This window comes from Callorhinchus milii, unplaced genomic scaffold, assembly GCF_018977255.1.
Source record: "Callorhinchus milii isolate IMCB2004 unplaced genomic scaffold, IMCB_Cmil_1.0 Scaffold2, whole genome shotgun sequence".
NCBI lineage: Eukaryota > Metazoa > Chordata > Chondrichthyes > Chimaeriformes > Callorhinchidae > Callorhinchus > Callorhinchus milii.
Genome location: NW_024704743.1, coordinates 107,674,232 through 107,688,840, shown reverse-complemented (window position 1 = coordinate 107,688,840; position 14,609 = coordinate 107,674,232). Strand labels below are relative to the sequence as shown.

Genomic DNA, 14,609 nt, shown 5'->3' with positions numbered 1-14,609 from the left:
GTCAGCTGATGGACTTTAGTTTCCATAACGTTATTATTTCATAAAACATTAATAATGTGAAATATGGAAATTGGTTGAAAATTTTCTTTTAGCAATGAGGAAGCTTTCCCACAAACCATTTTTAAATGTTGTTTTCTACAAAAAATGAGAAGATCGTGGAAAATGTTAACTCTGGAGATTTACAATGGTTATAGTATGAATAAGCAAATCTACATATTCCACAATCAGTTTGAATAAATTGTTGCAAATGAAAATATGTTTAGCCACAAGAGTAGTTAAAATACAGTATATGTTAACTATCATTTCTGACAAATTAAGTGCGCTACGTGGCTAAATTGCTGGAACAGTTGCTAGGAATGAGCCACCCTAATTTCCAACAGCTATTTGTTGAGCAACAGCCATACATCATATGATTTATAATATTACCTTCACCACCTACCTGAAACAATGCTCGGAACTACCACTTCATATTACACCATTTAACCCCTCATTTCAAATCTCGATGAAGACAGTGTGTTGTACGCAAAATTTCTAAAATAGTGAGAAATGCTTGAAAATCTGAAGGTTACATTTGCATTTGTAGAGTTCAGATTATACAACACAATACTGTACAATACAAACTGGGGGAACATCCCAAGATGCCATACACAGAGAGGCCCTGGTTCACCCGGCCTCCAGCACTGACCAACAATTTTCCCTTAAAATGTAGCCACCTTACAACACTAATGACACTTCCTGTACATTTTGCATGTATGCTATGCTGTACATGTGCACAAAGCACCATTAACATCACTTCCTGTGTCTGCATGTGCATGGTTTTGTTCAGGAAGCAACATCAGTGGGAATTGGGACAAGCTGGAAGTTGTCCATCTGATCTTTTGGACCCAAATTACCATGTTATAATTGAGTGTACATGCACTGTGTGATCATAGAAATTTTACTGCATAATTTTTCAATCCCTCTGATCAGTCAAGGGTCCTTTTTTCAAGCTATCTCATAAAGAACCTTTAATTACTAATCCAGGCATAAATTCAACAAACACAGAAAGCAACAATATGTAAACTATTAGATTTAAAGGAAGGGTAAGCATAGGTAAAATTTGCAAGTACCTTCCCACAGAACACTTTCCTCAATTCTAAGCAACTGTGCTGCTAAGGTATCCCTTTTCGCATTCCATCACAATCGCTCCACTCTACTGCCCAAAAGGGATACATATACACGGCTCCACAGAAGTGAACTATTGTAGTTGAGGAACATCTGAAAAAACTAAAACCAAGTAAGTGCTCTGACAAATGTTTGATCAATTTTTTTTGAAAACACAAATATTAGCACGTTATGAAAACACTCAAATCTAAGGGCAAATACTCATTCAATTTAAAGGGGAATCTCATCAGCAGGAACAGCTTTTAGAAAAATAAAAAAATACAGTATTACCTTTACCAGTTTTTTAAAAAAAAACACCTTCTGGTTTTAACAGGAGTTACTGGGGCCACCAAATCAGCAATCGCAAAGTTCGGAAAACCCAGAATTAATGGTGACCTCTTTATGTTATTGGATAAAACAATTCCTCCAGCCTGGTTCCCTTTTCCCCCCTCTCATAAGCAATCAGCAATTTAATTCAAATACTTAGTTAAATAAAAGATAGTTAATGCTAGTTATTGCTTCCAATGAGTTTATTTTTAAAAAAGACATGCCAATAACAATACTCACAAAACCATGTGCATTCATTCTGCATTTTGTTAATGCAATTTCTTTGGCGCATTATAATTTAAATGCATATTAACAAGGAAGGATACTTTTCATTTCAAGTGCAGTACTATGATCACAAAAACAAATATGTCATTAAGTCTTAACCATCAACTTCGGTCTGAAAACAGTTAAGACATTTTACTGAAAATGAGCCACAAATGCTAATCTGCATATGAACCATATCAAAAGCATGATAGAACAAGTAGAAGCGCCACCAAGTTACTCCAGGAAGCTTGCTGCTTTAGTTTCAAATCTACCAACAGTTAATTCTTCTTCATATTTTATTACATAGTAAGACAATGTATTCAAATAGAAATGTGTACATTTAAAAAAAAGCTGAAAATGAAGATTACCATATGAAAAGCTGCAATAGGAATTCCTGGTACTTCTAAACAGATCTGTTGCCCAATTCTGCTAATCCTGCATTATTGTTTGTAAATGTTTTTCAAAACCTTCATGTGAACAACTGCAACCATTGCTGATGAGACAATGGCTTCAATGTACCAGTAAAACTTGCTTGCAAAAGTGAGGATAGCATCAGAGCAGTTGCCTAGCACAATCAGCCAACACAAGCTCAATAATGCTCGACTTTGTCTGAACCCATTTTATTAATGGATCAAATCAATTATTCAACCACAGGAGTTCAATAGTCAATTGCTGGACGCATTCCTATAACCATGGGGTGTCAGTTTGGCTTGGTCAGCAGCACACTCACCTCTGGGTCAGGAGGTTGTGGGTTCAGGCCCCACACAAGGACTTGAGCTCATAATCGAGGCTGACACTGCATTTACAGAGTGCTGCATTGTTGGAAGTACAAGCCTCCAGATGAGACATTAAACAGAAGTCCCATCTGGCAGTCTAGTGGAGCTTTTTCAAAGAGCAGCCCCAGTAGCTGGGTCACTATGCCTCTCATCCAAAAAAATCAGATTAATTGGACATTTATTTCACTGCTATTTGTGAGATGTTGCTTACAAAGATGAACCAAAAGGTTTGCCTACATTACGGTCACTCCCTGTTGCTACACAACGATAAAGGTGCTTTTCAAATGGACAATTCATTTATTTATTCTCTTAATCTTTCACTCTTCAGCAAAACTTGACTTGTCCTGTCCTACAGTTCCATGGCCACCAGAAACCCCACCCCCAAAATACCACTGGGGTATTGCATGAGCCTAGACAGACAGCCTGCAATTGACCTGTGACCTTGATCACTATCCAGTGGCTCCTGCTGGAAAGTGCACATGTAGATGTCGGGTGAGAACAGGTTCAGGCTCAGCTGTGATGACCTTCGTGGTCAAATAGCCATTTGTGAAGGTACTAGAGAAAACTACCAGCACCCACTGAGCAACCCTAGCAGCAGTCAGTGTCTTTGGGAGCAATTGTGGAGGAGGGAGTTCTGTAAATTGTAGATTCTAAAGATACATTTAAAGCCTGAATGATCTGTGTGAAAGAGATGAAGTGACTAATAATCACATTGAATGAGCAGGCTATACAGAAATAAACACCCAATGCTTGTACATATATATGGAATTGCTTCTCCAGCTGTCCAATTCCTTTAGCTATTTTGCCAGCTGCTAAATCACTTATGGTCAGGAGACAGGTGTAGTTAAAGAAAGCTGAGCCATTCACTATTACAATAATGGAACATAATACAGACACAAAGTTCAGTTGTAGTACTTTAAAATTACATATAGAATGGAATATAAATGTGTCTTTCAAAAATGCCAAATCTTCACTGTGCCATTATGGCTGCTGCTGCATTCATTCATTTGTAGTAGAAATGTGCTGGAACTTATGAGAAAGTGCCAAGAGGGCAAAATATTAGGAAGCGGTTTGCTCCCCCCACTCCTGTCCACCAAAAACACTTCACTACATAGCCTATATAAGTCAATCCACTTAAAACTGTTGAGTACAGAAAAGGCCGATTATAGGAAAGTTCTGGCTTACGTGTTGCAGAATTTTTGGGGCCAATAAATGAATCAATTGTAAAAATCTGATTGCATATCTGTTTCAAATAGATGCAGCATGCCTTCAAGAAACTTCACTAGCATTAGTGCAAATGGAAGAGACAAGAACTGAAGGCAGCCACCTGCTCCAAAGCATAGTTAGAGGTATTGCATGGTGCTGAATGAAAATTTCTACAGAATGCCTGCCGGCCTTTGGAATTTCCTTTACAGTAGTTTCTAAATTTACCCCTAGGAGGGCACCAAGTAAAACAAAATGTAATTAATTCACTGAAATTACTGACTATTTCAGTATAGGACCATGGGTAGGATGGCTCTGTAGTAGGCATCCGTGATTACTTTTCTACATGTTATAAAGGATTATCCATTTATAATTGCAATCGTTGTAAAACACAAAATGGCACATAAAGATAATCTCCCCTCACCCTGCTTTCTCCCACATTCTCAGCAAATGCTCATTCAAGGAGCACTCTCCACCGAGTGAACAGAGGTCTCAAATCGCAGTACACAAAAAACCTAAACAAAAATCCCAAAAGGGGGAAAGCAAAAACAACATTTTACTGAAGCCCTCATAAACACAGTGGCAGGACCAATTGCTTCTTTACTGTACATCTAATCATGTGCCATCACCAGCCTGCTCCAGGTCCCCCACATTTCCCGACCCACAATTGGAGGTCGTGCATTCAGCATCTTTGCCTCCACAATCTGGAACTCTAGCCTGCAATCCTTCTACCTCACCCCTCCCTTGCCTCCTTCAAGTCCCATCAAAAGACCTTCCTCTTCCACCATGCCTTTGGCCACACTCCCACACCCCCTGCCCTCCACCTCCAATACTTTCTGTTCAGAGAACTCCCCTAACTATATTACCCTTCGGCTTGGAGAAGGCTTAATATATTGAAAAGCTGTGTGAATTTTTAAAAAAAAAATAGGGCAGACAGCAGTCAAATGAGCTGGTTCCTGGGGAAAAAATAAAAGCTTCAGTGTAAATACAAAAACTGGATTCAACACTGATCAATGACCAAATCACAGATATTTTGTGCTGTGAACCCAGACCCATTATAAATTAGTGTTAAATTATAAGTATTTACAAAATACTTTATACGAGCAGCAAGTATGTGCACTAGCGCACTAGGTCACATACAGATAGTGCTGGTTTGTATTCAGCATTCCAAATAGAGCATTCCAATTTCAACTTGGCCTTCTGCTCGAAGTTTCACAACAGGAAGGGAACAAGAAAAAAAAACCCTCAATAGTGGTATATGCAAGGCGTCCTGGTCAAGGAATGTTGTGGGTTACTGAGGGGTGAGGATTCTTTTTTTAATTTAAAAAAAAGTCCATTGTACTTCTGGCAAGTGAGCACAATGTCATGAACATTATTCGGCTTTGTCTTGCCATTATCAGATCTGAATTTCAACAACATGACCACATATATAGTAAATTGATCAGGAATGTAACAGGCATGAGACATCTACCCACCATATGCCTTGGTAAACTTCTGATTCGCTGTAGAGGGCTGTAAAAGCTATTTGCTCACTTCTGACAGCTTACAAAGTAAATATACCCTTCCACTGAAATACTAGTCTGATTAGCTGAACAGCAGTCACATGTGAGAGAAGATTTCATGATCAACTGTTTTGTCTGAATGATTAGAAAGCACTGCCAACTGGCATTTGAAATGAATGTTGTTTCCCATAAACTTGCCCCAAGTGTATAATAAAACCAGTGTTGAACCCACTTTTCAGGCTAAACTGCGATTTAGACTCCTGAAGCATTCTCGAGTTGTATGGCTGAACAAGTTCAACTAAAACCAATGGGTATATATTAGTACCACAAAAAAATTATCAAAAAGATTTGATTACAGTATTTTTCCCCCTTAGCTCAGGTTCAATAATGGATGTGGTAAATTTCTAATGGAGTCTTGATGGTTTCACTATCTTCAGGAAGTATAGAATTTTGGAACTTTGCCTGGAATTTTGCCTTCAGCACTGCAACACAAACACTGAAGATAAAACTTTAAAATTATAGATTCCTTGTTCAAGAAGTTGCAACTTGCATATAATGTCATACTTATACTGCCAAGTGCAAAGTCACTTTAATTCTTGGCAGTACAGCTTGAAGAGTCAATTTATACTTTCCTCTACGCATAGATTTAAATCAGGGCCAAAGAAAAAAGTTTAAAAAAACTTTTGTTCAATTATCCCCAACATTTAAAGATATATCCAACGTTTCCAGCATGAGTGAATTGTGAAAAAACTTTGAATGGAGGATGGAAGAACATGGCTAATGTGATTCTCACACTTCGCTGGTGCGAATCACACTACTCCTGAAACTACTTCCTCCAAGTGGTTTCAGGAATGGGTCTCCAGCACAATTCAAGCATAGTCCTGTAAAACTGCAGTTACCAACAAAAATTGGCCAAATTACAAAACAAACACGTGGATACCAGTATCTACTACAAAGTTTTAATATGTTCAGCAGTACACACAAGGAATAAATTTTGAGCACTTTATGAAAATTGCATTATTCTGAACACTTCAATTGGGCTAAATATTATTTAATTTTTTTCCAATCAAATGTAAATGTTATGTCTTTCTATAAAGTTCCAGCATCATTGCTTTTACAAGCTTGCAATACTAGATAATCTACACAGAAGAATATCAATTTCCTTTGTGATTTATTACAAATTTGCAGAAAATACTTGGTGGGGATCAGATGGAAGTTGAAGTTTACTGTGTAGAGCAAGAGCAAATAACATTTAAAAACGTTTTTTGGGATTCAAACAGGTGTCTGACACATGTGAAAACCCATCGCCAATATGAGATTTCCATGAGATTTCTACACGTGGAAATCCCAAAGATAGATTGTTGGAATGGCTTCTGCATAGGATTAGACTGCAAATATGTTATATTTCATATGTTCAAGCAAAAAACATATATAAAATGCAACAAGAAAAATGTCTAATCTTGATCAAAATGTCCTACCTTGCTTTCTTGTTGGTCTTGATTTTAGGAGTTGCAGTTGACTTGGGTTTTTTTTCCTTGACTTCTTTGGGGTCCTTAGGGTCTTTCTTCTCCTTTGGTTTCTTCTTCTTTTTCTTTTCGGTTGAGCCATCCACCGTGGTGGTGCTGGAGACCACCAGCTGGTCAACCACCTTGGGAATATTCTGCTCACCCCGAGCTTTCGCTTTTGCAATGGCTTCAGCCACAATGCGATTGGCCTTCTCTTGCTTTCTCTGTTGCTCCAGTGACTTCTGTCGTTCATCTCCACTTGCTAACTGGGCATTCTGTCCACTAACCTGAGTCATGTCTGTTGGAGTGTCAGCTGATGTATTTGAAAGCTAAAAGATGTGAAAAAAAACAACATGAGAACAAACTGAAGAAAAATCTTAATCTCTGCAAAAGAATGTGCTTGGAAGAAAATAAACACAATTTTTCAACGAAACATTCTTATTTACATCAAGAACCAAATTAACAAACTTTCTAAATAAAAGCTTTAGTCCAATGTTCATGTCATAGGCAATGCAGTCTGATTGGGGAAAGGGGGCAAAAAAACATAAAAGCAAAATGGACCAAGATTGTTCCTGGTCGCAGAATCTGGTTCTCACCTGGAATCTACAATTTCCAGCAGAAGTCACTGAATAGTAATCAGAAGAGGGAACACCAGCTAATTTTCCACCACCCCAACCTCTAATTCATCTCCTAAACTGCAGATCCAGCCTGAATTTAACTTTATGGGGAGAGGAGGTAGAAAGACAGAAATGTACATTATTGGAAAGACCATTGAGGTTCATCTGTCTGTTCAGGTAAAATGAAAATCATCCATGCTATTTTCACAGCTCTTTAAATTTCTTCTTCAAATAGCTATCTAATTCCATCTTAACTTTCTGGCACAATCCACCTCAAGTATCTCCCGAATTGCCCACTCATGTACTTAAATTCAACAGCATATTAAACATAATTTTTATGAAAATGAGTCCATGCACCATTGTATAAGAGTTAATATAGTTTGACTATGCTATTTTTAGGGTTCCGTTTATCTATAACCTTTAGGATTTCGTAAACTTCAATAAGATCGCCTGAGACTTCTCTTATCCAGCATTATCATTACCAGCTTCTGCTGTACCACCTCAGAATTCAGGTGACTAATTTCAACTATGCATTTTGTTTCTCCTAAGACACACATGAGGGAAGATCAACATGTCTGGTGAGAGAGAGAAAATAACTAACCAATAGATTCCATAAGACTTTTATCCACGGAAATATCAAGGATGATGTAAGCTAAAATTCAAAGCTACCGCGCTGATGTTTTTTTTTAAAAAATGCATTTGCAACTGCTGAAGCCTTTGGTAGTTGAAACCAAATGGAATCCTAGAAGTGTAAATATCTTCTGAAGTAAAACAGTTTTTTGTAAATAAGAACAGATGGCTGAGGCCAACCAGCTGAGTATGCTAGATCCAGTCACCTATAACAGTACATTAGCGTGAGCTCTTGGGTCACTTCTCACTCAACCAAATGGTACACAGTCTCCTTCAAAGCCAATTAATTGTCTATTGTACATTTTTCTTGTCAATCTCTGCTGCCTAATAGTTAATAGTGATCGTTAACATTTGAACTGCCGAGAGAACCTATTTCCTATTTTGCCCATCATTCTGTTCCACATCATTTATGTGTTGCACAACTGTAGCAAAGAATTCCCTACACCTGTATTTTACAGGAGTTGGACATTTTGAATAAGTGTATTATCACCACAAAATGGAAATGACAATATCTGTCCAAAAGGTTAAACAACTAAGGTGAGTATCAGCACTAAAGACTAAATAAGACTTTCCCTTTGAATTTTATATGGATATGAATTATCTGGCTATAGACTCTAGAATACAAAACCAACCATCCAGTACATTGTGTGGTACGTGATCCACCTGGAACATAACTAGACTGTACATTAATATAAAAATACCTAGCAATGCCATAATGTTATACTGCAGATCAGGATTTCATGAATATTTGAATTTTACCACATGTACTGATGTGCGAAGGACTCAAAAATGGATCGTCTTCAGAATCCACAGAACCAAGATCCATCTTTTCAACCATCAGTGTAGATATTTCAATCATATGTAACAATTCTTGCAGTACCTAGAAGGGCATCATGCCAATCTGCATTCGGACGTCATCCACGTATGTTTACCAGTTGGCGTGCTACACTTCTAATTACCACCAAGAGTTACTGTTTGGGGCTTGTTACAAATCATTGCATACGAGATCCAACTCTTGGTTCTATGTAAGGGTGGCCTCTTCAATCACTAAATCCTCCATCAACCCCTTCACCTTGCCCCCTCCTTCCCTATCTTTAAGTCGCACCTGAAGACATTCATCTTCGACCGTGCTTACGGTCACCTTCCCCCTCCCCCTGGCTTGGCCTCGGGCTCCACCATTGTTAAGCGCTCTGACACCACCTGGCGTGGAGGGCGCTATATAAATGCAAGTTACTGTTTTTGTTGTTAAAGTTGATTCTATAGAAATGCATTTGAGGTGCGCACGATTTCCTGACCAATAGTCACATTTATTTTTGTTTATCAACGATCTTCCAGATTCCTATGTCAGAGTTCCTGAGTGACAGCCAATCAAGCCAATTGAGACACAATTCCTCACAAAGGCAGTTTTACTTACTCTCATTGGAGTGGAGGGTATGGCCTAATTATTCGAAGTAAAGGTGTCATCTTTGTAAAGTGAAGCTAAAATCCATAACAAGCAGTGTAGCCGCATCTAGAAAATTGGTCATATTGTGAGGTCGAAGTCCCTCAATATCCTGTCAAAGGTTTGTGAAACTTCAGCTGTGCACAAGAAGTTGAATTTTTTGGAAAGGTGGATTTGATCATTGGTCAGGAAATCAAATGCTTAAAAGGCTTGGAAATAATAGATACTCATTTATAGTGCATCTGAAGGGTGAATGATGCTGCAACTCTGACTGCTCCATTCTACCCACATGGGAATCCGATTTAGATCTGAATCAGCCCATTCAGTCTGCCTTCAAACAGCTCAAGCCTTTCCTAGCCAAGTGTAATGGATAATTGGCAAAAGCAGCCCTTTTGCGGAGAAGTAGGAAAAAGTAATGCTATCAGGTTTGCTTGTGGTGCGATGGCAGGTTGAAACGTAGAACCAACTATCTGTCATAAATAAATGCCAATTTCAATTATATGGGGGGATATATTAGAGATGATAGATATTTTGTTGAAAGTATGCATTCATCTCAACTTCTAATAATTTCTCCACAGTATTGGAACACCTAGTTGGCCCTCAGCTTACCCCCAATTTACCTCTTATATAATGATATAATCCTTGCTATAGTGCTTTTCACATCTTCTAGATGTCTCAAAGCTCTATTGACTGTATATTTGTGGGCAAAACATGGTAGCTAATTGCACACAGCAGTATCCCACAAACAGTCGTGGATTGAAGTGACCAAATTATTATTTTTTTTCTTGAGGGATTATTATCAGGCATATGGAGTAAGGAAACTTGCTCAAGGTTTTGCCCTGCTGGGAATCAAATCCAGGTCTCTCGCTTGCGAGGTGTGTGCTCTAACCACTGAGCTACAGGCTCTTTCCTCTGTAAGATGAACATTTCAACCATTCCCTGGACACATCCCTCTAATCAGCTTCCAACCTGCCCAAAGCATCAAGACTGCTGGGGGGGGGGGGGGGGGGGGGGGAGGAGGAGAGTATCCTTTGGGGCCAGTTCAGCTCCAAGGGGACCCCACTTACAGACATTGTAATGACAGAATACCTATCGTCTGCTTGTGACCACCAATGTCGACAAAAGTGGGCAGGACTGTATAACACAATGTTTTAAAGCACAATTCAGCTAAAAAAGGCTAATTTAGACTGATTTAAAATTTTTAGACAGCATCAAATACACATGTTTTATGAGGACATTATCTAATCGCTTTCAGAATTTTGCATCTATTTTTACTTTTATGTACAATACTAAACGTATGCCCGAAGAATTGAGGGATTGAGGGAGAGAGTTCCATAGTTTTGGGGTATAGTGGCTGTAAGTACGGCCTCTGATGGAGGATCCTATTAGGAAACAGATTTATCTCTCCTTGGCTCAGTTTGAGGCGATAAGACACTATAAAAACAAAATGTATTTTCTTTTAAATGACAATGCTCTACTGAAATAGAACTATTCTCCCCCTTCCTATGGGGGAAGTGCCTGACCGCCACTTGGCAACTTGCCACAGTGTCAGGCTTGAAATCGGGAGCTGTGTGTGGGATCACAGGTGCGGTCCCACATTGTATCACTGCTGGTAAAGCATGTTGTAGCATTCCCAAGACTGGCCCTCAAGCAAGACATTAGTTGCAATTGTAATCCAACAAAAAAGGAAATTACACCGCTCTACCGAGTCAGCTTACATGTTCGAGATTCTTATTAAGGTACTACGGCAGTTTTAACAACATAGGCGGGGGGACAAAGGAAGTATTTTATATCAGAAGTATTCACTCTTTCTCATAGATGGACCCATTATCACAAACCAAGATTCTGGTTCTTATTTCTTGATCTGTGCTGAATTAGCCAAAATCAGATTATACATTAGGAATTCTACAATTGTCAATAAAATATTCCAGGGATCGGGATGAGGGGTAAAACAAAGGTAGGGCTCCCATTACTGATTATCTGTTAGTGGATCACAGTGGGCATTGGGTGAGGAAATCAGGACAGGCTGTGATGCTGCCCCCCACCCCACCCCCACTGACACTCCACCAAGGATCACACATGAAGATTGGCCATTTAAGTGAAGACCTAGAATGCAATCACACCCATATCCCAGAGAGAAAAAGGATCAAATGGCTTCAAAGTAGAGAAGAATTGTGAGGTAAACAAATCAGCTAGAATCCCCAACTCAGGTTTATGTTTGTTTGGTCTCTGTGTCCAATATTTTTGTGATCAATTTACACAGTACACAAACTGTTAAAGACAGAGTCCATTTTATTAAAAGATTTACACGAGAGTACGAACATACAAAATTATGTTCCAGTCACTGCATAGGAACAAGAGTAGGCCATTCAGCCAGTCAATAAGTATAGTTTTATAAATATGGCCACCACAAAACAATTTTTGCAGCATGTTGTAGTGCAGGAAATGTGCAAGTTTCCAAAGGAAGGCAGACGGTGCATACATATATTTGCAAGTTATGTTAACATGATTTTTGCAGAAGAGAATTATCCTCAAGCATAATTAGGCCACATGGCTCATTAGCATTTTAGTTTGAATTATAAGCCTATTGGGACTTTCAAATCCACACTGGTCCTTTTTTAGTGCTCTTGCAAATTGAAAAAATCTTGTGCTTATTCTATTGAAATGTCTGCAATTCCAAGTATCATGACAGCCGGGAGTGAAGCGCCACTAACAGCCTGTTTGGTCTTCCATAAATTTCATATCCAAATGTCTTGCAAAACCTTATTCTCCCATTAAAAAATATTCACCCAAGTCAAAGGTTTGTTATAAACCATAGTGTTTTAATGGATTATAGTTTAGACATATGTGAAATCAATTTTGTACAAATGAAAAAAAATTAAGTTGCAAGGTTAATAAACCACAATGGTATGGGTTAAGCACCATTTCCTGTAAACAACTATTTAGACAATGATAAATACACCTACAAAGTTTGCAATTTTACTCAAACCAAGAGATGAGAACAAAGCTCCGTGAAGTGAAACAAAAATCGCCTTCCTTTCAGCAGTTGGTTGTGCAGAACAAACTGTAAACATGCATATCTTAAGAAAAATTTATTTTCCTGTAGATCACCGAGATGATATATGTGCAGAGCTTTTAGATAATGGATGTATGACACTCCAAAAAGCAACCACTTCAATAAATTTACAAACAAAACATTTATGATCAACATCAATTCCATTGCATGAATTCACTGCACCAGCCACTGCCCATAGATCCATATGAGTCTGCAATGTGGTGTTTCTTTTTTGCTGCCTTGTACAAATCTTCCTCACTCAGTGGAGAAAGTCTCGAGACAGAAAAGATTCGTGACTTTGGGTTTGTGCATGCGCCATCTTTCCATGTTGCCACCGCTATCAATTTTCGTTTTGAAAACAGTTAATCAACAGCACAATGAGGTATTTCTAATTGATGCAATTCCCTTATTGCAAATCCCATTTGAGGAATTTGTACATCAATGACTGGGAATAAATCAGCAAACACCACTTTCAGGGGCAGTTTTCAATTGGGGGTTGGGGACAAAGAGAGGAAATCGACAAAAACAACAAGCAGCTTCATTTACAAATACTTTACAATTATTTATAAAGAAACCCTCTATGTTTAGACATCACCTTTTTATGGCAATCCCATGTCTTCAGGCACATCACAGGGCATGGATTGCAGAATCCTAAATATGAGATCTGCCAATCGTCCTATAACTGCCACAACAAGGCAGTAGCCTATTATTCTGTGGGCTCAATATGTCAGACTCAAGTATGTCAACAATTTCTTTCAAAGCAGCCGTTGATCTTAAACTATATTTCAGTGCACTTCAACTATTTGATGCGTCACTTTTGGAGTGTTATATCACATATTCAGTTACTTTCCAGTCAGACATTGTTTAAATTTAAAACTATAAACAGTACATAAATAATTTGCCATTTAATTTTCCAATATGCAATGTTGCTGTGATAACTAATTTCAGCAAATTGATATCAACATAAATTAGAAAAAATTGATTTCAAATTCAGTTTTAACAGAGATAAAATTGTTACAGCACAGACATGGATTATTTGACCCATTACAGCTGAACTTGCGTTTTCTCTCCACAAGAGCCACCAGAATGCCATTCTCTTGCTCAACAATAACAACAAAATTACATTTATATAGTGCTTTTCAAGTCGGGAGGACGTTCCAAGGCGCTGGACAAACAAGAGTTTCGGACCCGAGCTGAGGGTTGGGATGGGAGGGAGGGCGGGGGGAAAGCAGGGAGATTGAAAGCACGGTCAAAGAGGAGTTCCAGAGGGTGGGTGCAGAATGGCGGAAGGCCCGCCCACCTATAGTGGGGTGAGCAAGACGGGGGGCGTGAAGCAGGCCAGAACCTGCTGAGCGGAGGGAGCGAATAGGATAGTAGGGTTAGGAAGTCGTAGAGGTAGGGAGGAACAAGGCCATGGAGGGCTTTGAAGGTGAGGACCAGGATCTTGATCTGTACCCTCTGTGTAATGGGAAGCCAGTGGAGTTGGGCATGGATGGGGGTGATAGGATCACGGAGCCTATCAGAAATATCTTGAAGGTTGGCTTCCCATCAATGTCTTCTCTCCTGCAGGTCTGAACAACTCAACCTCCTCAGGCTCTCCCTAAGACTCTCCAAAACCGTGCGCAACTTAGGCATCAGGTTCGACCCACAGCTTTCCTTTCTACCGCACGCACATCCGTTCCCTGGTCAAGACCGTTTTTTTCCACCTTCGCCACATTACCCGCCTCGGTCCATACCTCACAACTAATGCAGCTGAAACCGTCGTCCACGCCTTCGTCGCTTCCCGGCTGGACTATTCCAATGCCCTCCTCGCTGGTCTCTCCAGCTCCATCATCCACAAAATCCAATTAATTCAAAACTCTGCTGCCTGGATATTCACCCGTACAAAACTCCATACCCCCATCATACCTGTCCTTGCCAGGCTCCATTGGCTCCCAATCAACGAACGAATCAACGTCAAGATCCTGTCACTCATTTTCAAATCACTTCATTCCCTTACACCTCTCTACCTAAACAACCTGCTTAACCCCCACTTTCACCACCCATTGCCTCCGGCCTATTTGTCCCTCGTGCCCTCCGTTCCACCTTTGGTGCAGTGCCTTCAGCCACTACACCCTGAAACTCTGGAACTCTCTCCCTCCGCCCT

The 14,609-nt window shown here is 39.4% G+C and overlaps 1 protein-coding gene across 2 annotated transcripts in view; it reads right to left on the bottom strand.

Annotated features, from left to right (window-relative positions):
* chd7 (chromodomain helicase DNA binding protein 7) overlaps nt 1–14,609 on the bottom strand; it is a 123,002-nt gene that overhangs the window by 73,881 nt on the left and 34,512 nt on the right. For both annotated transcript variants that reach the window (XM_007896721.1, XM_007896722.2), the window contains exon 3: nt 6,694–7,049. In XM_007896721.1, coding sequence (XP_007894912.1) covers nt 6,694–7,049 — 356 coding nt within the window. The remainder of the gene's footprint in view (nt 1–6,693; nt 7,050–14,609) is intronic.